At 41.2% G+C, this 22,297-nt stretch overlaps 1 protein-coding gene across 1 annotated transcript in view; it reads right to left on the reverse strand.

Annotated features, from left to right (window-relative positions):
• Positions 1-22,297, reverse strand: part of LOC126108832 (uncharacterized) — a 195,597-nt gene that overhangs the window by 8,467 nt on the left and 164,833 nt on the right. Inside the window, exons 11-12 of the mRNA XM_049914196.1 lie at positions 8,439-8,714; positions 4,616-4,785 (exon numbers count right to left, since the gene is read on the reverse strand). Of these exons, the coding sequence (XP_049770153.1) occupies positions 4,616-4,785; positions 8,439-8,714 (446 nt within the window). The remainder of the gene's footprint in view (positions 1-4,615; positions 4,786-8,438; positions 8,715-22,297) is intronic.

Consider the following 22,297-nt stretch of genomic DNA (forward strand, 5'->3'; position numbering starts at 1 on the left):
TCCGTCAACCCGATCTGGTACGGATCCCACACTGATGAGCAATACTCGAGTATAGGTCGAACGAGTGTTTTGTAAGCCACCTCCTTTGTTGATGGACTACATTTTATAAGGACTCTCCCAATGAATCTCAACCTGGTACCCGCCTTACCAATAATTAATTTTATATGATCATTCCACTTCAAATCGTTCCGCACGCATACTCCGAGATATTTTACAGAACTAACTGCTACCAGTGTTTGTTCGGCTATCATCATACAATAAAGGATCCTTCTTTCTATGTATTCGCAATGCATTACACTTGTTTATGTTAAGGGTCAGTTGCCACTCCCTGCACCAAGTGCCTATCCGCTGCAGATCTTCCTGCATTTCGCTACAATTTTGTAATGCTGCAACTTCTCTGTATACTACAACATCATCCATGAAAAGCCACACAGAACTTCCGACACTATCTACTAGGTCATTTATATATATTGTGAAAAGCAGTGGTCCCATAACACTCCCGTGTAGCACGCCAGAGGTTACTTTAACGTCTCTCCATTGATAACAACATGCTGTGTTCGGTTTGCTAAAAACTCTTCAATCCAGCCACACAGCCGGTCTGATATTCCGTAGGTTCTTACTTTGTTTATCAGGCGACAGTGCGGAACTGTATCGAACGCCTTCCGGAAGCCGAGGAAAATAGCATCTACCTGGGAGCCTGTATCTAATATTTTCTGCGTCTCACGAACAAATAAAGCGAGTTGAGTCTCACACGATCGCTGTTTCCAGAATCCGTGTTGATTCCTACAGAGTAGATTCTGGGTTTCCAAAAACGACACGATACACGAGCAAAAAACATGTTCTAAAATTCTATAATTCATATGTTGTACTTGTTGAATGGGAGGTCCCCAGCGGGGTCAGAGGGTCTGGAAGTTTGAGTACAGGTGCTGCCTGTCTATTCCACATGCTGCCTCCACCACTTTCATGTCGGGGCATTCCTGGTGTATTTTTGCTGCTGCCACATTCTGTGCGGAGTTCAGCTGGTAACTGCTGTGCCAGTTGACGAGGTTGTCATATACTTGTTATTTTCACTGCACCTTTACTGCCCACATCTAGGAATCCGTAAGCACAGCACTGTTTTTCTGTTCAAAACAAATATGCATTTTTCACAGATGCTTCGCTTTGTTACTTCAAACACTAACACGTAAATGTACTGTGCTGCATCAGCGAATTCTGGGACTCTGGTAGGGAATAGGACATATAATTACAAGTATATGATGGCCTTGCCAACTGGGACAGTTGTTTCCGACTGAGTTCCACACGGGATGTGGCATTCGGAAAAATATGTCAGGAATGCTCTGATATGTTAGCGGCTGAAGCAGCAGGCAAAACAGATAAACAATACCAATACACAACTGGCCCATCGATTAGGGCCTTGGCAGAGGAATCTGCAGTCTCTCAGCTATAAAGAAACAAACTGGAGACGAACTCGACACTTTGACAGAAGATGAGAAGTTGGAAATTCACCAAGAGATTGCAACAACACGATGCCAACACTCGGATGGTAAACACGAAAGAATTCGTCAAATAAATCTGCTGACAAAACCTGCATTTCCATCGTGTAGATTGTTAGGTCATGTTGTATTCCTCTTCAGTTCCATCTCAAGCCTGATTTGCACTGAAGTGAAAGAAAGAGAACAGAAGAAAACGAGCAGTCACAAGCAGTTTGCCTGTGTTCACTACCATTTACTTGCACATGTGAACAAGGCTTTACACTAGAGGGAACAAAAGAGAAAACAAGATAATAACCATAGTCTATGAACACTGCATCATTACTCTTTTTTGGCAATAATAATCAGCGAACAGGATAAAACACCATACGGTTAGAGCCATGATGCGGAACTTTGATTTTCAGCAAGGATTATTTTGCACGGATTTTGACAAAGTAATGCATGACGAATGGATGGTTTTTGACAAAGTAAGCAAAATGGATCTGAGAAATGTGTGCAGATAGTGTGCTGAACTGCAACTCTGGTGCAATAATTAGAAAAATAATTACTGACGATCAACGGGACCTGAAAAAAGGCTAGCATTCACACTCTTGTTATTAGCAACTGGAGACATTTATGTTAGTGATTGCTTCACATTTACATAGCTGCAGTATAACAGATAGTTTCATAAGTCTGCAATGACTTCAACAATTTTATTAAAGTAAGTATTAGGAAGATACTGCCAACAAAACACAATTAATGAAATCTAAAACATACAAATGAGGTCTGTTCAAAAAATTCTGAAACTTTGTCCACAAAATTTTTTCTACGCTTACATTTTCTTATTGTGCATAGTCTCTTTCAAAATACTCTCATCCAAAAACTGATACGCCACTCCCAACACTGTTTCCACGCTCGGAAGCAGTCTTGGTACACCTCTTGCTAGATCATGCAAGGTGTGTATTTTCTTTTATCTCATCTTTCACTGGAAATCTTTGTCCTTTATTGACATATGACACATGGTTGGTCGGTTGGTTTGAGGGGAGAGGACCAAACAACAAGTCATTGGTCCCAACAGATTAGGAACGGATAGAGAAGGAAGTCAGCCATGCCCTTTCAAAGGAACCATCCCAGCATTTGCGTGAAGCGATTTTGGGAAATCACGGAAAACCTAAATCAGGATGGCCGGACAAGGATTTGAACTGTCGTCCTCCCAAATGTAAGTACAGTGTGCTAACCACTGTGCCACCTTGCTCAGTAAATTGCAGATTGCTTCCCTGTATTGTTTGTATTTGTGGCTGCATACTTACTTTCTTGACAGCAATGCCACAGAGCTGGAAGGCTGTAGCTATCATCGCTATTGAAATTACTTTCATTCTTAGAGATTTCAACCACTTTGTAAGACTTTCCTTCTATATATGTTGCATTCCTTCACTAGCACTCACGCATTATTGGTACCTATTCCTCGATCGCAGTTCTCCTCGTGTTCCAAGATGTAAGGGATCCACAATCCCTTACTCACCAATATTCATCACGAATCCACGTACGTGGGACAAGTACAGATTGATTATTGAGTGTCAATTGTGCTGAGTCAGAAAATTTTTTGTTGTTCGGAGTACAGAGTGCGAGTTGAACTACTGTTATGAGCAAGTAGCAGCCGGGTGTGTTCAATGGCACATCCAAACACGAAAGTTCCTTTCTGTCATGATGCCACGTTTCCATGTCAACTCGTCTTACTGCACTGATTCTGTACAACTTAGAAGCGTGGATGCCCCCCCCCCCCCCAAAACACACACACACACACACACCCCACTTCATTGCCGTAACGCACTTTAGCAGTGGAGGGGTCACATGCTGTCTCTGCACCAACTACAACACTCCAAAACAGACAGAGAGGTCTTAAGTGTGTGATTAGCATTTGGGAGCATATCTCACTCATAACCCAATAGAATTTATCGCCAGAACACAAAATTAACAAAAATCACAAGCTGGAAACTGCTTGGTGCCGCTCTCACATCTATGGCAACTTTTTGTTGCATACTTAGCGTTGTGTTGGGCAGCACGATATCGGCGGGTTACGATGATGAGAGCAGGATACAGGCAGTTCCGCTGGTTAATCTTCTCTGGCGAAATGTAAATAAAGTTCCGGCACAGCTGTATCATCAACCCCGTGGTGATTAACAAACCACAAGACGCCAGTATACGACCGTTGTTGGCATGTCCTCTCTTTCAAAGTACATTACGTAGACATCGCTCGTTTTTACACTTTATGCACTGTCTGTGATGCTATCGCCCATAATTACACAGTTCGTCACATTCATATAGTCTTAGCCACAAATAGAATTGTTCTTGTGTGTCAAGCACACCGTAAACAATGTCCACTCTGTTCTCGCATTTCAAACTTCGACAACGTCACTGAAAGTCATTTATATTGCACAGTTAATTAAAGTCTTCACTTTCACGGCTTGATAGAATGTGATAGACAACAGTTCCACCATCCAAAACCAATACCAGCAAAGTTCATTCGCATAAAAGCACAGTTCGTGTCGGCCACAACAAAGTATTGTTAGCGGCACTTTCACAGTCCGGTTTATTTGCTCTTAAAGTTCGCTGGCGATGGCATTACGTACCGCAGTGGTAAAGATAATTAACAATCTGATAGTTCAGTATCACTGTCCATACAATTACATATGCTTTTCATAAAAAACAGTACTATTTTTCCGCGCACGCTTCACAGACACACCATCCACCATCCCCTCTACTACACAACAACCTTTAGACTAACGATATCACTACCGCTGTCCCCTGTCTATAGATGTTATATCGTTATCTTAAATTACATAAATCTTTATAGATGTTACTGACTGCATTTTTCACAATTAATAATATTCCAGAAGTGAACTTTACAAACTTTATCACAGGTACAAAGCAAGAAACATATTTATCCATTGGCAAACGAAATAATCACAATTACATCTTTACATTTAAAAACCACAGTAGAATGTTACATAATCACACAAAGAAATGCCCATATGAACAAAAGAAAAAGAATAGAAATCGAAAGAAAACCACGAAAAAAAAATTTATTTGCATAATTAGCAATGCCTTCACAAGCTACCCAGCCATTCATCGGCTGTGTGACTCACCAAGCATCCAGTAGTGGCGTTTGAGCTTGCCGCCTTCCTGTGGCAACTTGACAAAGCAACTGTAGCGTGCCACGTTGTTGCTGATCATCTTCTGCAAAAACTTCTTCCTGGCAGCATAGTAGGGAAAACGGCTCGCGATGTAGGAGTAGATCTCTGACAGCATCGCCCTCCTACCACACAAACAAAAGCACACAGTACAGTACTGATCGTCCAAAGGAGACCCTGATCTGAACATAGGGGGAAAAGAGCACTTTTTGACACCCTTACTACAGACGTCCAGTGAGACCCCATACCAGTATTGATTTTGTACAGGCGGAGAAATAAATGATGGACACAGAAAGGAAGACAAAAAAAAAAAAGCAGATTAGCATAGACAAAAAGGGGTTTCCTGGACAAAAGAAATCTATTAGTATGAAATATTGCCACTAACCTGAGAAAAAAAATTTCTGAGAATTTGCATCTGGAGCACAAAATTGTATGACTTTAGTGAACCATGGACTACGTGAAAATCAGAAAAGAAGAGAACTGGAAATCTGAGATGCAGTGCAATAGAAGAATGTTGAAAATAAGGTGGACTGATAAGGTAAGAAATGAAGATGTTCTCCATAGTATTGGCAAAGCAGGGAACAAGAGGAAAAACACGCATCACACACTCACACAGGCACTCGCAACCCCCCCCCCCCCTCCACACGTACACAGTTTACAGACTGCCCATTTAAAAAGTTGGGAGGGTATAGGAATAAACAATGCATTGCAAAGAAAAGCCAGCAACTATTATGAGGAAGAATACAGGAGGGTGCCAGAAGGAAACCTGAACGCCATATGCTGACACTATTGACTGCCCTGCAAACTATAACGGGCCATCAAACGGAAACCTAACACCTGCCACAACGGCGCCAAGGGAATGGTTCCACTCAAAAGTATTTACTACACGTGTTAAGACATTTATCCCATTGGGAGACAAGACAATCAGTTCCATTTTCGTATAATGGGGTTGGAAGCTATCAGATCCACCACTGCACCCACTCCTGCTTTTCATCATCCAACTGAAACCGACGTCCACACCCCTCTTTTTCATGTCGTGAAAGATGTGCGAAATCACACGGTGAAACTTACAGGCTATACGGAAGACGTTGCAGTGTTTCCCAACCAAATCACTGAGCATACCATTCATCTGACTGGCGGTGTGGGGACAGGCATTCTTGTGCAACACGATGATTCCGTCCGACAGCATTCCTGGGACTTTTCACTTTATAGCATGTCACAGTTTTTCCAAAGTGTCTTCACAGCAGTGCACATCGATTTCTTTCTTTCGTTCTTTCTTTCACTGTGCCTTATCCCGCGATTTCGCAAGGTCGGCACGGTTAGGAACGGATTTTGCAAGGTTAGATGAAGGGGTGGCCGGATGCCCTTCCTGCCGCCACCCCGTACCCCCCCGCGACGGAATTAGTGTACCCCAGCTGCCTGCGTCTAGTGTAATCCGTGGAAGAGTGCGAACGTGTTCAGACGTCTGCGAGTCGTGTAACTGAGGCGGGACGTGGGGACCATCCTGGTATTCACCTAGTGAGATGTGGAAAACCACCTAAAAACCACATCCAGGCTGGCCGGTACACCGGCCGATGTCGGTAATCCGCCGGGTGCATTCGATCCGGGGCCGGCGTGCCTAACCGAGTCCGGGAAGCAGCGGATTAGAGCTCTCGGCTAACCCTGCGGGTAGCAGTGCACATTGATTATGGACACACATTTGAGGAACTTTACGATCAGAGAGGGCAAAGGACCCCTACAAAGTATGGGGTGGACGTGGTTCACCAAATGACCCACAAACATTCTACAAAAGTTGCATGTACGAGATGGCTGCTGCATGTCTCCCATTACACTTTGGTCTTGGCAGTAAAAAATACAAGAGTCACCAACAAAATAGTAATGAAGAAGAAAATGGAAAGCAAGAAGTTCATACTCCAGGTGGTAAATGAACTCAAGGAAATGAAAGAGTAGGAGGAAGAAGAAGAAGAGGAAGAAGAAGAAGAAGAAGAAGAAGAAGAAGAAGAGGAAGAAAAAGAAGAAGATAAGAAACCAAAATAATGCAGAAAGTGGAACAAGTGCCAAATCAGCCTCAGAAAAGGCAAAAAGACCATTGTCAACTATGTTAAGTGTAACAAAGCTGTGTGCATATAACAAAAATCACCTGTGCTAAGTGTGTCTAGCATATTTCAATAACTTAGGAGAAAGGACAAAAAAGTTGAAGTTTAACACATGAGTACAATATGGATCATATGTAACAAATGCATTAGTAGGTCCTAAACTTGGTCAGCATGTGAAAGTCTACAGTTTAGCAAACATGTTAGCATCGGCAACAATAAATTGGTAAGATTTTTTGTTTGAATAAAAAAGTAAGGTGTTAATTTAGCGTTAAATAAATATTGTTATAATTCATAAAAAGAAAGGGTTTAACATAAACTAAAATAAACCACTTGTTTAAGTAAAATATGATCCCCCCCCTCCCCCGGGCTCAAAATGACCTTCCCACCATTTTAGGAATGTGAGAAACTCAGCAATTCTATCATTACTTGTAGTGTTGCCAACTTCGTAAAAAAAACCAACAACAACAACAACAACAACTACAACTACTACTTTGAGCCTCAGAGGGTCAGTACTCTTACTTTCTGGAGGTGCCTTGTATTCCCTCCAGCCTACCATTTAACCCTGATGGCATTTTTTTGTCATACTTCCTCCCTGAAGCCCAACTGTGAGTCTGATAATTTGTATCCATTGCTCTCTGGTATAGTGTCTCTCAAAAACTGTGGAAATCAATGGTAACAGAGACATTTGCTGCTAATTGGAATGGTATTCCAGAATAAGTATTAACTCAATACATATACATGGAAATTATTAACATTATCCGAGCCGACATGATAGCTCCTAGTAACAATTACGTAAAGCAAGTCAATTTTCCACAGAAGGAAAAAGCTGCTAACATATAGCAATGAACAATTTTGAGGAACTGCTCCATACTGAAGTGAAAGATGAACAATAGAGTGTTACAAGAAATGTAAACGTAGGCTTCTGCGGTCGTTGTTAATGTCTATAAAATTCTTCTGGGTTTGGGACTGCATTGTCAATTATAAAATTCCGACATTTCAGCGACTATTGCGAGACGCCTTCCTCAGGGTGTATTGCTAACAGCTCAATACACTACACAATATTGCTAACAGCTCAATACACCCTGAGGAAGGCGTCTCGCAACAGTCACCAAAACGTCGGAATTTTATAGTTGACAATGCAATCCCAAACCCAGGAGAATTTTACGGACTGTTACACAGAGTGTTGAAGATAATATGCATCAACCAAGTGAGAAACTATGACATTATGTAGGACATGTATTATGACATCACGGAATAACTTGAATGGTACTGGAGGGAGCTGTTGAGGATAAAAACTGTGGGGGAAGACAGAGATTGGAATACATCCAGCAAATAGTCGAGGACACTGGGTGAAAGTGCTCCTCAGAGATGAAGAGGTAGGTAAAGGAGAGAAAGTCGTGAAGGTGACACCAAACCAACCACAAAATCGTTAACAAGAAATGAATCTAGTGCTGTCTATGTTAGATACAGCAGTTATTCTGATACAATATGGACAGCTGACACGTGAAACAAATGTGAAAATACATCAAACTAAACTTACAGTTGCTGGCCAAAACAACACCACATTATATCTACCATATGAATAAGACACCAAGAGAAGTGCTAACAATTGTGGCACATGTTAAGGATTGTGCAATGTATTTTCATAAAAGGATTTAGCATTCTGCAGCAGTGCTACCAACCTATGCGGCGACTGCACTATGGCCATAGCGATGAGTTCCGCGTACGAGAACGGTGGCCTCGTGCCGGCATCACCATAGCACTGCTCTTCGTCAGCCCCACTGGCAATAATGCCGAAGGTGGCATCTGTGGTGCTGCCTCCGCCGGTAGTGGTGCCTCGGGATTCAGACACCAAAGAAGCGGCGTCACCTGTCGACGTCATCGTGTCCGGCGCCGGGACGTCGACCACACTGCGGCTGTCGCCGGGGTGGGGCAAGTCGGGGTCGGCCTGGCCAGTGCTGTCAACAGAGGAGAATCACGAGCTGCTCGAGGTCCGGATGATAGAGCTGTTTCAGTAGAACATAAGACACTGTTCAAAGGTTAAATAATGTAGGAGCTCTACATTGGTTAAAGACATTCAAACAGAAGTACAAAGGACACTTAGAAGTGTCATATGAAGCAAGAAGTGTCACTGAAGCAAGAATGAAACAGAAAAACAGAAAAGCAAAATGACTGGGAAACTTCAACACATGCAATGGAACATTGGAGTTGTTCTTACCATCAGGGAGAGATTAAAAATGAGACTTTTCACCCATCAAGCACAGTGATTACATTACCTGACCAGAAAGAGACCACATCGATAGTGCTGAACAGCAACCTCGTATTCAGGTTTGTTCGTACAGCAACATCATATGTCAATTTTTATTTAATGTATGACCTGAAACTCATTTTCCAATCTTTTTATCAGATATTTTATTAATGAACGTACTATAACGTAGATAATTTCACATTTGTTTGATATCGACACAATAATAATGTTTTTCAGTCTCCTTAAAACTGAATTTTTTGACGTACACGGTTGCTGTTCCGAGATCACCGATATGCTACGTATCTATCCAAAATCAGAAGACAGACGAATGACAGTTGCGCCTGTGGCAAAGTAGGCACTGCAGAGCACACATTGAGAGACTGTACTCTCCACAAAGGTAATGTTCTCCAAACATTGCAGACCCTGCACTAAGAAATGAGCCAAACAGGCACCTCTACAACAGCCCTGCAGCACAGAACACAGGAAGGTTATGGTGGATTTCACTAAATTTGAGCACACTGACATCCTAGCAAGACAACATATCATGCCTGTGACACTCTCCCCCCCCTATTTCTCAATAACACAAACAATGCTGCTCTTCTTTGAATTTTCTTGATGTACTCCATTAATCCTTTCTGGTAAAGGTCCCACACTGGCAGCAGTACTCCAAAAGTGTAGCGTATGCAATCTCTTTAGTAGATCTGTTGCATCTTGTAAGTGTTCTGCCAACAAACCACAGTCTTTGGTTTGCCTTCCCAATAAAATTTCCTATGCATTCTTCCGATTTCAGTTATTTGTTATTGCAATCAATAGGTATTTAGATGAATTTCTGGCCTTTAGATCTCACTGATTTATTATTTAATGAAAGGTTAATGGATTCCTTTTAGCGCTAATGTGGATGACCTCACGTTTCATTAATTAGGTTCAATTGCCAGTTTTCACACCATACAGATATCTTTTCTAAATCATTTAGCAATTTGTTTTGACCTTCTGATGCCTTTACTGGGCAGTAAATGACAGCATTAACTGGAAACAACCTAAGACTGCTGCTGAGATTATCTCCTATGTCGTTTCTATAGATAAGGAACAGCAGCTACAGCCTTTAACACTATATTGGGGAATGCCAGAAATCACTTCCTTTTTACTCGACCATTTTCCATCAGTTACTCTGACAGGAAATCAAGAATCTAGTCGCATAACTGAGATAATATTCCAAAGCCCGCAATTTGATTACAAGCTGCTTCTGAGGTACAATGCCGAAAGCCTTCTAGAAATCTATAAATACGAAATCAATCTGAAATCCCTTGCTGATAGCACTCAACACTTCGAGTGACTAAAGAGCTAGTTGTGTTTTGCAAGGACACAGTTTTCTAAATCCATGTCAAGATACCGTTCCCTTCGAGCTAATTCATAATGTTCAGACACAATACATGTTCCAAAATCCTGTTGCATATCAACATTAATGATATTGGCCTGTAATTTTTTCTGCGTATTGTGTGCAAATTTTCTAACTACACGTTATTACTTGCAGCAACTTGATTTAACTAACAGGTGATCCTGGAATCAGCAATTGATTAAGTATCATCATCTAGGATCTTGCACTGTTTGCTTCAGTGGTCAGTTGTTTGATTGGATTGATTTCTCTGGGATAATAAATTTTTGAACTTTGTTAATTTGCCCAATATGTGTTTGTCACTTGTTCTGTTTCAGATGTTGAGGTTCGTAGGCTCGCTTTCTCATATACATTTATTTGGGTAGCAACTGTAGGGAAAATGGAAGGGTCAGGTGCACACATTGGAAGTGGTACGGCGTAACACTGAAATCACTACTGCTGCTACCCCTCAAGGAAGAGCTCCTATATGTGCGGTACAATTTGATAAACCAATAACAGTGCTGCATCGACATCAATGGCAACTATTTCCAATATCTGCTGTGACGTTCATTAGCAACGGTCAATCCTGTGTCAGTCTTACGGTAAATATTTTCTGTGCCAGTTTTTCTGTCCAACCTAGATATTCGAGGAGTTCTGTCCACAATATATTAATTTTTACTTTTTGTAATTAGCTTCAAGTTAGCTGCTAGTGACACTGAAACTAGTAAAGAAGAAGAAACAGAAGAAGTAGTAAAAGGGAGCACTCATTAATGAAAGGCTTTCAGAAAGTAAGTTACACGTCATCCCACGTCAAGATCAATGTGCGACAAGCATCAATATAGAGCACATGTTCTGTGTTTCCTGCACACACAGTTCTTCTGGGCTATGGATAACAGATGCAGCACTTCGTGTGAGTGAAATGGCACAGCAAACAGAAATGTCCTCCAAAGTTCAAGTACACAGTACAGCAAGATTCTTGATGGTAAAATCTCTATATTGCACATCGATTCACAGTGAAATTCTGGCCGAATGTGGACTAAATGCGATGTCACGTCCAGCCACAGTGAAATGGTGCCAACAATATGATCACAGATGGACAGACACGGGTGGTGCTGATCAAGAATAAGGCCATCAACTTCGCCCACAGATGACTTGGTCTTGCATAACAATGTTTAAATTTTTGGTCTCCTCGTAATTAAAAAAAAAAAAGTGCAAACCAGGAAGTGTACCTGTTGGAGTACTATTTTACAAAATAAAAATAGAAGTTAAAGAATCATTAGTGTTTGAGAAAAGTCTGTCAGGGGTTTCTTGACCCTTTCTGGAAGTGATTCCAACAGCGCACAGCAATGTGAAAAAACATTAATTAGATGAAGTAAGGTGCCCAGATACACCAACTTGGCTAGCCCTATGGCCTGGAATGCTGACACGATGTCGCCACCTGCAACTTCTCATTGGCTTTGCGGGCTTCCGAAAATAACTACGCGCCCTCCGACTCGGTGGTGAAATACCAAAAGTTTTGGCTGGTTGCGTTTTCTAGGGGCTGGGATACGTAGCTGCCGCAATAAAGGCCAAATACTGCGGAGTCTCCAGTATACAATACGAATATACACACGAATCGAATGGTCGAAGTATCACTCGGAAATTGCGAATTATTAATGTAACATATAAATTTATAAATGAAAGATCGCAATTACATAAAATCTGCAGATACTATCTTAACGACTTTTAAATGATGAGTACGATAGTAGAAGTACTTTTGAGAATGCGGTAATTTCTGCAAAACACTTATTGGTGTCGGTGGTCCAGCAATTAAATAAAATACAAGTTGAATAACCGGGAAACAATAGATTCCTATTCACGTATTTAGCTACGAGCAACAACATGGCTCGCGAGATATTCACTTCCAAACGCGTACTTCAGCTTCACTGCAGAAGCCACGGAAATCTCACGTGCGCACGAGTCGGCACTCCGAAGTATCTCTACCTCTCGCGATCAGGCGCGAACTGCCCCACAGTCCAGGTCTTTCCCGCGACTGTGCGTACGTCGCGCTGTACTGTTCGCGCCCAGCACTCACTATCCAGTATCCGGTACCGTGTCCAGTGCCGTACTCTCCAGCACTGCCGCAACTCCCCGTGTCCTCTCCGGAAACTCGCTTCCACCGAGTCTCCCCATTCACGAGCGCTGTGATTGGCTAGAGCGTGGTGGGGCATCACGTGACCATGTGCAGCCAGTTGTAGTTAGAGCAATTCTTTTATCATATCCCACACAGATAAACGATGCAAATAAGGAAACAGTTCTTGGCAAAATATCATGTACCATTAAATTTTGCTAAGGGGTGACTGGCAGTCCCTCCCCCCCCCCCCCTTCGTACTCTGCAATATTGTTATGTAGCATTTCCAACAGGTTTACATCTACACAGCACTGCAAAAAGCTTGTGTAGCTCTTACACAGGAATAAAGGGCAATAAATTTCATGGCTATTTCAAAATGTGTAAAAAATTAGCATGGTTGTCTGTGAGGCAAAGAAAATGTACAACTGACAGTTTATATTCTACTCTAGGAATAAATAAGAAGCCATGTGGGGAGTTAAAACGATAAAACACGGCATGCTGCCAGTCTACAATTTAGCACAGAATGGCATTCTATAAATTTAAGATGTAAACACAAATTAAGAAATAACTTCGGGCCTAGAAGAAGTACTAGACAAGTGCCTTGTGATCCGAAAACACTTTCACAGAAGACAGATTTGTAAAATTCTGCTACAGCTGTCATTATATTTGATACAAAATATTTAGTTCAAAACTAGTGACCAAATTTGCCTGCTTAGTCAGCTTCAAGTCAATGTTTACGTATGTTCGTACGTATAATAGCATTAATAGGTCTTACAGTGTCATAAAAGGAACAGGACATCAGAGACTACTCCAGCAGCATCGGAATTTCATAAACCATACTAAAATGTTTCATTCCGCTCTAATTGCACATTTCTATGCCCAGATGCACTCTGAAGCACCTGATATTCAGCTTTTCATGTGGTTTTCGTGATACCAATTTTCTTGGAGGTCCAGTACTGTATTCTCATGTTTGGTTCTTTATTATGGTTAACGTCATTCGTCCCGGAAAATGAAAATTTGCACTTGAAAGTGAACGAGGTTGAAAGTAGCTAATAGAGCGGAATGAAACACTTCGTTTGAAATAAACTAGCTGCCTCAGCGGACAAAAAATTAATAGAAGCAAATTTCTCTATATAACAGACAGAAATAGCTTCATTAAGACATTAATGGATGATTGCTAATAACATGGAAATAATATAAAATCAGAAAATTGAAACTACTAACTTATTTTGGTCTTTCGTGGTTATGAGAATGTATATTTATTCACTTGATGGCTCCCGGCCACAGAAATCTGTTTTTATTTCATTTGACGTGGGAGCTGTAAACGAAGAGACCAGCAATATTACGAAGACAATACACGGCCGGCCGCGGTGGTCTCGCGGTTCTAGGCGCTCAGTCCGCAGCCGCGCGCCTGCTAAGGTCGCAGGTTCGAATCCTGCCTCGGGCATGGATGTGTGTGATGTCCTTACGTTAGTTGGGTTTAAGTCGTTCTAAGTTCTAGGGGACTGATGACCATAGATGTTAAGTCCCATAGTGCTCAGAGCCATTTGAACAATACACGGGTCACGTGGGGAAGGTCACCCCCCCCGCCACACTATAACTCAGCTTGCTCTGCGCATGCACGAATCTGGCAGCATGGCAGCGCCAGAAAAAATTTTTCCGGGTAGCTTCTGACTACTTGCTGCTACTGCTCATACAGCAAACAGCCACGCTTCAAGTAGCGAGAGGCGGGAGGAAGGCACTGCTCATATGCGAATTCAGCTCTGCGCATGCGCATGGCAACTGCTCATACGAACCTTATGACACATATTCGAAATACTGGATTTATATTTAAATACTTGAAATTAAATAAATATTCCTACGGCTGGACCATAAACACACACTAACACACGTAATTAAAGTCCTAAACAATTAAATAAACATATATCAAAAGAAAAGAAGCAAAAGGTAGGCCAGGAGCGTAATGTCTCTGTGCTTTCTAAAACACAGTAAATAATTGACCAGTTTCTTCATAAATAGCATATATCGGATATTAACAAAGAAATGGATGAATCAATATATTTATAAGCATGCTGCTACGGTTTTTTCGTGTAACTGTGGAGTACTTATGGCCTGACGCGATGGATAGCAATCGGCCACTTTGACCTCCAATAACTCATGTACTGTTAGAGTTACATGCCTGTAATTTATACCAATTTAGGTTTACACTAACAGCTTTCTAAAGACACGGCGATCGACAAAATCGGACGAAGCGTTTATATTTTGGAAATTCGTTGTTGGGTGTTACTTGTATAATTTACCGTCACATACTAAACTTTTAAGTAATAAAGATATTGAAAATCTGATTACGCCGTCAGAATCGTCGTGCAAATAATGGTAACGTACATGTTTCTTTTTTAGGTATCGTGATTCATCTGGCTACTATTAATTTCTATACGAACTGTGAAATGTCTGCCACTAAGGCTTCACAAAGTCCGCCATCTTTGGCACTCCCGGCGTGCCGCCTCCATCGACACAAAGCACCGTCCTCGTCACAGCGGAATTCCCAGCCACGCGGCTGGACCATGCGCTGGGGCTACCCCCCTCTCATCAACAGCCGTCTAAAGCTGGCGAAATGAGGGATGCTCAACTACCGGACCTAGCGATAGATGGCTCTACCAGCTGATTACTGTCGTCTGTATTGTCCGCCATATACGAATTTGGCAAGAATTTTCTCTCGGTCTGTACGGTGTATGAGGAATTAAGGATTATCGAAATGGTGATTTCTTGTTCCGCTTTCAATTGCACGAAGCGATGGAGTAAGGAAAGTGACTTACCATTTCACAGGTAATAGGACTATCGATACAATACGATAAAAATACAGACTTAGTGCGTTTGCTAATTCGATGTTTTTGAACAGGTTTCCTCTAAAGCACACAAAGCTGCTAAAGAAGTGGATTATTTCCGTGAAGCGGAAAGGTTTTAATCCTACGTCTTGCAGTTTCCTTTGCGGAAACCATTTCCGACCAGATGATTACTTAGTGAGCCCTGGAACGTGGAAGAAACGTCTCAAACCCGAAGCAGTGCCATCAGTTATTGACTTTCCGACACATTTGATGCCACCAAATAAACTGCCACGACATGTTGTTAGGATGTTGAGTGACAAAGATGCTTCTCCATTTGAGGTAGCTAATTGATTTCCTTGCTACGTGTGTGCTTTTTACTTTTGAGAATTTATTTCGTACGGACAAAAACGGGCTACATAGGTCTAAGCAATGTTGTAATACAGGTCCATATTTTTGTTATTAGCGTTCTGTCATGGAATCCGTGCTCGATTTGCCCACTGCAGAAGCTACTGATTGCGTGGAGAATGTTGTCAATGAGAACTCTTCCGTGGAAAGCATGTCCCATTTATCCAATGCAGAAGCTGCGAATTGTGTCGGAAACGTTAGTATAAGGATGTTTTCACACCCCCAAAGGTTTCTTATAATATTTTTTCATCAAGCCTTGAGTTATTTCGATCATATATAACGAAATTATTTCTTTATTTCAGAGTGCAGTTGGTTCTTCAGTAATTGATTGTGGTATACAGTCGAAAGTAGAAATGGAAGACAAGGCGACCGTGCGACAGACATTGTGCACGAATTAAAACGTAAACTGAAGTGCGTCCGTGAAAAACTTCGAAGAAGAGAGAAGAAAGTATTTTCCATGGATGACATCATAAGTTTATTGAAGTAGAAGGGGCATCTTCCCGAGAAGTTACATAAACTTCCTCAATCATCAGAAAGGAACACAAGTGGAATTAGTGTGCAATTTCGTGAACAATTCTCTCTCGTAAAAGGATAATAGATAAACAACAAATGTGAAAATGTTTGCGATGACTGTGTACTTTTATTCACCAGCAGCATATATGAATACCTGCAAAAATTAATGCCTCTGCCCCATAAATCATTGATTTCCAAATGGGTGGAAAGTGTAGACTGTGAACCTGGCTTCTTAAAAGATGTTTTTAAGTACATTGATTTGAACCCAATTGTAAGGGACCAGTTCAGCGATTCACGTGTAATTGTAGACAGTTGCCTATGGCAATTAGGAAATCAAGTAGTTTGGGACCAAGGAACTAAGCAATCCACTACATGTAGATACCCTTTAATTGCACAGGTAAGTGTAGAAGAAAATGGGAAAATACAGATTGTGTGTGTGCGATCTGTTGGGGACTCAGCAAAGGTATTCAAAGCTGACGAGCAGGATGTATCCTACATAGAGTTTAAACAAGTTCTTGCTATTCTCCCGAATCCAAATGTCAAACATGTTAGGGACACCTTATATTATGAGTTTCCCGGCAATTTAGACATTTTCGAATGTGGGTGAGAGGTCAAGTGTATAATTTTTCGAAGTGGTACATTCTTCAAGTGAAAGAATTAAGTACTCAGAACTGTAAACTAATACTATACCAAAATTTATATTATTTATAGGCAATAAAAATGTTCTACAAAGTTATTAAAACTTAAAGTGCCCTCTAAATATATGTTACCTACTGATTCATAGCTAACTGACATAATAAAATCAGTTTAAATTAAAAAAAAAAAACAGATTGTACTTCACATGACTCCCACCCGTGACTATTCCTTGTCCCACCCGTGACAGTCTAATTGCAAGTAAGTATTACTAATCTAATATTTATTGATATTATGTCATGTAGAGAATTGTTTTATTAATGTGAATTCAATCTTCTCAAAAGAAAATAAGTGCATAAATCACAGATTTGTTCTAAAATGTTGGTGGTTATTCAATGCTAAGCCTATTTGCTGTCCCACCCGTGACAAAGTTTTAAAGATGAATAACAGCTCAATTTGTAAACTTCTGACATTCAGATTTAAAGGGAAGGTAAAACAATTGTTTGTTTGGCAACCAGTCAATATTTACTTTATTTCTATTTATGCTTTATGTTATATCAGGACTGTTGAAAAACGTAGTGCAACTGTGCCACCCGTGACAATGGAATCCCCCCCCCCCCACTACCTTTGTGCCACTGGTATTGGCTAGTGTACTTTTGTAGATAAGAAAATCGACTGGACTAGAATGTCTGTCAGTATAGGACAAATTCAGACAATATGGGACTTTTTACACTAAATTTGCAATATAATGTCAACCTTGTCTCACACAGATTGTAGCAGCCATTGGGATGTCTGTCTGGCCAGCTTCTGCAGCTTTGATTTCCAGGTTTGTTTTTTGTTTGGGCCCTATACTGACAACCAGTAATTCCAGTGACTGACACCATGTCGAAGACTGGAACCAAGATTCACAGAAATAAAATTCCATGTTGTAATTCATAGTGTAATTAATTTTGCTCACTGACATGTTTTGAATTGAATTTTAAAATAAAACCATGGTACCAGTCATTGTTTGGGTGTCAGACAGGAAAATTACAGTTTTAAGCTGTGATCAATGTTATTTTCAACAAGTTCCTTCACTTCCCACATCATCATGGATCAGTCCAATATAATGTTATTACTAGACTTAACTTCCAAATGATACAAGTCATGCTTTTAAGAGGAGCCTTAAAGTTGGCCTTTGTGTTTGTCTCATTTAAATGTATTTCTTGTCTCGTATCAAAGACTGAAGCACTGTCAAAAACAGGTGCTTCTACCTTATCACTCAGTTAAAATACACCATGCCACGTACAGGCGTTAATAAAGTCGTGACATTTAAATTTCTGATGAAAGAGAGAGCCAAATTCGTTGCATGTTGCAATTACAGTTTCAACATATATGCAGATCGGTAATGCGTCACTTCAGATAAAGAAAAATAACAATTTGTTCTGTTTATACGTAAGTAATACTTTAATGGTTCAGATGTAATTTCTATTGTCAGTAAAGATACCCCTAAACAAACGATGTCAACTTTTTTTCAAGAGACGTCTTCACTGTTTTCCATACTTGATTTTCCGAATTATACCTGTTGTTAAAAGCTTTGACAAGTAATGTAATTTTTTTACCTCCACTGAATCTTAAATAGTGTTTTAAAACGGGCAAATAAGTAAAGCACTCATAAAATTAATAGTATACAATTTATAGGTCACCTTGTCAAACTTCCAAAACACAATCGAATTTAGGAATTTCATAGCAGAACTGTCACTGTTTTTTCTCGCTAGATTAGAAACACTTCATTATGTTGATGTGAGGATATCTAGAACATCCAATATAAAAGACATGAGGGCGCAGAACGAAAAACATTTTCATCCGTGTTTTGACATTCGTTTTTTGCCAAATTAAGATATGAGGGACACTCATGATCTTTGGCCGGCCCGCGCTAGAGGCATCTATCGGTAGGTCCGGTAGCTGAGCATCCCTCATTTTGCTAGCTTTAGATGCATGTCTCTCGTCAGGCTAACGTTTGCCACCACGTGTTAGCTGCTTAGCTGCTAGGCCCTGGTTTCGACGAGCGTCTTGTGCGGTCGCCCCAATATGGGCATCTTTTCAATAACCCTTCTGTTTTCCAATGACTGCGAACCATAATCTAAGCCTGCAGTAAAGCCCAGACCTAATCCCAAGCCAAACTCAAAAGACAGTCGGTGGAAGCTGTGAAGTAATGGGCGAGCTGTGGCGCCCTGGAAATATTATATGAAATCTGCCAAGAAGTTTCATATCAACGCACACTCCACTGCAGAGTGAAAATCTCATTCTGGAAACATCCCCTGAGCTGTGGCTAAGCCATGTCTCCGCATATCCTTTCTTTCAGGAGTGCTAGTTCCGCAAGGTTCGCAGGAGAACTTCTGTTAAGTTTGGAAGGTAGGAGACGAGGTACTGGCAGAAGTAAAGCTGTGAGGACGGGGCGTGAGTCGTGCTTGGGTAGCTCAGTTGGTAGAGCACTTGCCCGCGAAAGGCAAACGTCCCGAGTTCAAGTCTCGGTCTGGCACACAGTTTTAATCTGCCAGGAAGTTCCAATTTTCTCTGTTCGTCCACAAGATGCAGAAAGTAGTTCTATACTAGTGCCGAGGTTGAAGGCATGTTCCTTGACCTGTGGAAGGAATTCAATACAATTCTGCACTGTCATCTAATGGAAAAAGTAATAGTGTATGGAATATGATACCAGCTTTGTGATTAGGCCAAAGATTTTCCAGCAAAGAGAACAAAGCACGTCATTTGTATTGGAGAGAAATCTTCAAATGTAAGACTAACTTGGAGCATATGCCAACAGAATGTTTTTGGACCATTACTTTCCATAATATATATTAATGACCTCATGTAAGTACTTTAATACTGGTTGTCAGTCTGGGATCCATTAGGATTGATAAATGATACAGAAGAGATCCAAAGAAGAGCACCACATTTCGACACACGTACATTAAGTAAAGAAAGGTTCTCGGATATATATGAGTTCGTCGAGCATCTCCGAGAACCTTTACTTAATGAACGTGTGTCGAAATGTGGTGCTCTTCTTTGGATCTCTTCTGTATCGTTTATATATATATATATATATATATATATATATATATATATATATATATATATATATATATATATATATATATATAATAGAAGGAAACATTCCACGAAGGAAAAATATATCTAAAAACAAAGATGATGTGACTTACCAAGTGAAAGTGCTGGCAGGTCGACAGACACAAAAACGAACACAAACATACACACAAAATTCAAGCTTTCGCAACAAACTGTTGCCTCATCAGGAAAGAGGGAAGGAGAGGGAAAGGCGAAAGGATGTGGGTTTTAAGGGAGAGGGTAAGGAGTCATTCCAGTCCCGGGAGCGGAAAGACTTACCTTAGGGGGAAAAAAGGACGGGTACACACTCGCGCACACACACACATATCCATCCACACATATACAGACACAAGCAGACATATTTAAAGACAAAGAGTTTGGGCAGAGATGTCAGTCGAGGCAGAAGTGCAGAGGCAAAGATGTTGATGAATGACAGGTGAGGTATGAGTGGCGGAAATTTGAAATTAGCGGAGATTGAGGCCTGGTGGATAACGGGAAGAGAGGATATATTGAAGAGCAAGTTCCCATCTCCGGAGTTCGGATAGGTTGGTGTTAGTAGGAAGTATCCAGATAACCCGGACGGTGTAACACTGCGCCAAGATGTGCTGGCCGTGCACCGAGGCATGTTTAGCCACAGGGTGATCCTCATTACCAACAAACACTGTCTGCCTGTGTCCATTCATGCGAACGGACAGTTTGTTGCTGGTCATTCCCACATAGAATGCATCACAGTGTAGGCAGGTCAGTTGGTAGATCACGTGGGTGCTTTCACACGTGGCTCTGCCTTTGATTGTGTACACCTTCCGGGTTACAGGACTGGAGTAGGTGGTGGTGGGAGGGTGCATGGGACAGGTTTTACAACGGGGGCGGTTACAAGGGTAGGAGCCAGAGGGTAGGGAAGGTGGTTTGGGGATTTCTTAGTTCATCCCTATGAAATCCCCAAACCACCTTCCCTACCCTCTGGCTCCTACCCTTGTAACCGCCCCCGGTGTAAAACTTCCTTCAACGATTTCATTAGCTCCAAAGGAATGTTATCCATCCCTTCTGCTTGATTTGATTTCAACTGATTTAAAGCTCTTTTTAATTTTAATATTAGATCTCCAATTTCTGTCTTACCGACCCCCCCCCCCCCCTCCCTCCAAGATGCATCCGATATTCTCTTTCCGCTTATCCACTTTTTTTCCTTGCTTTTAACAGTGGAATTCCTCTTCCACTCTTAATGTTGTTATCTTTGCTTTCAATTTCACTTGATTTTTCTATATGTTGAATCAGTTCTTTTATTGACCATTCTTTTTCAATTTCATTTCATCATAGCTTGCGCAGCTATGATGACGCAGGAAGCCCATAAGTTCGTACGTGTAAAACATTAATAGATCTTACATTATGTCATGAAAGAAACAAGACATCAAAGGATACTTCAAGAGCGTCGAGATTTCGTGAACCATACTAAAATGCCTAATTAGGCTTAAAACGAACATCCGTATGTAAATTTTCTTGGAGTAACAGTACTTATGTTTGGTTCTTTAATATAGCATAATGCCACTTCAAATGCAGCGAACAGTTGAAACTAGCCAATAGTGTGAAATTAAAAACTTTGTTTCAAATAATTGACTGCCTCAGTAGAAAGGATTAATAAAAGCCAAATCTCTTTAGCAAACCGGCAAAAATAACTTAATTGTTCTGTAAGGCGATTAATGCTTGACTGTCAGAGGTGGAAATAAAATCTGGAACTATTAACATATTTTAGCCTGCCGTAATTATGCGAACATATTTTAATTCATTTGATACCTCCTGGACACAAAAATCTGTTTTGTTATTATTTAACGTGAGAGCAATAAACGAAGAGGAAACAACAAAATCACTGAACGTAAACACAGATCACGTGGAGACTACCCACCTCTCCACCACAACCCGGATTGCTCTGTGCATCAGCCCCAGATTTACTTCATTTCCGAACAGGGGCAATATTAAGCAGTGGCGCCCAGCCACACTTCCATAACCAGAAGCGGGAGAAGGAACGACTCATACGCGACTCAACTGCGCATGCGCAAGAGCCCGCCCGCAACTGCTCAAACAAATCTAATTTAAACACTTGTCATGTCACGCTCATCGGAAGCAATTTCTTGTTATAAAGCATTGCATAGTCTTCCTAAAGCCTTTGACACACTTTGCTGTTGGCAGACGCTTGTATGAGCATTGTTTTGTTGTTGTATACGACGCATTTCCTTTGGAACTTAAGGTCAAGAATACCGTCATAACGACCGGGAGAGCGGTGTGCTGACCTCGCGCCCGTCCTATCCGCATCCTCCTCGGAGGATGAGACGGCGGTC

This window comes from Schistocerca cancellata, chromosome 11, assembly GCF_023864275.1.
Source record: "Schistocerca cancellata isolate TAMUIC-IGC-003103 chromosome 11, iqSchCanc2.1, whole genome shotgun sequence".
Taxonomy (NCBI): domain Eukaryota; kingdom Metazoa; phylum Arthropoda; class Insecta; order Orthoptera; family Acrididae; genus Schistocerca; species Schistocerca cancellata.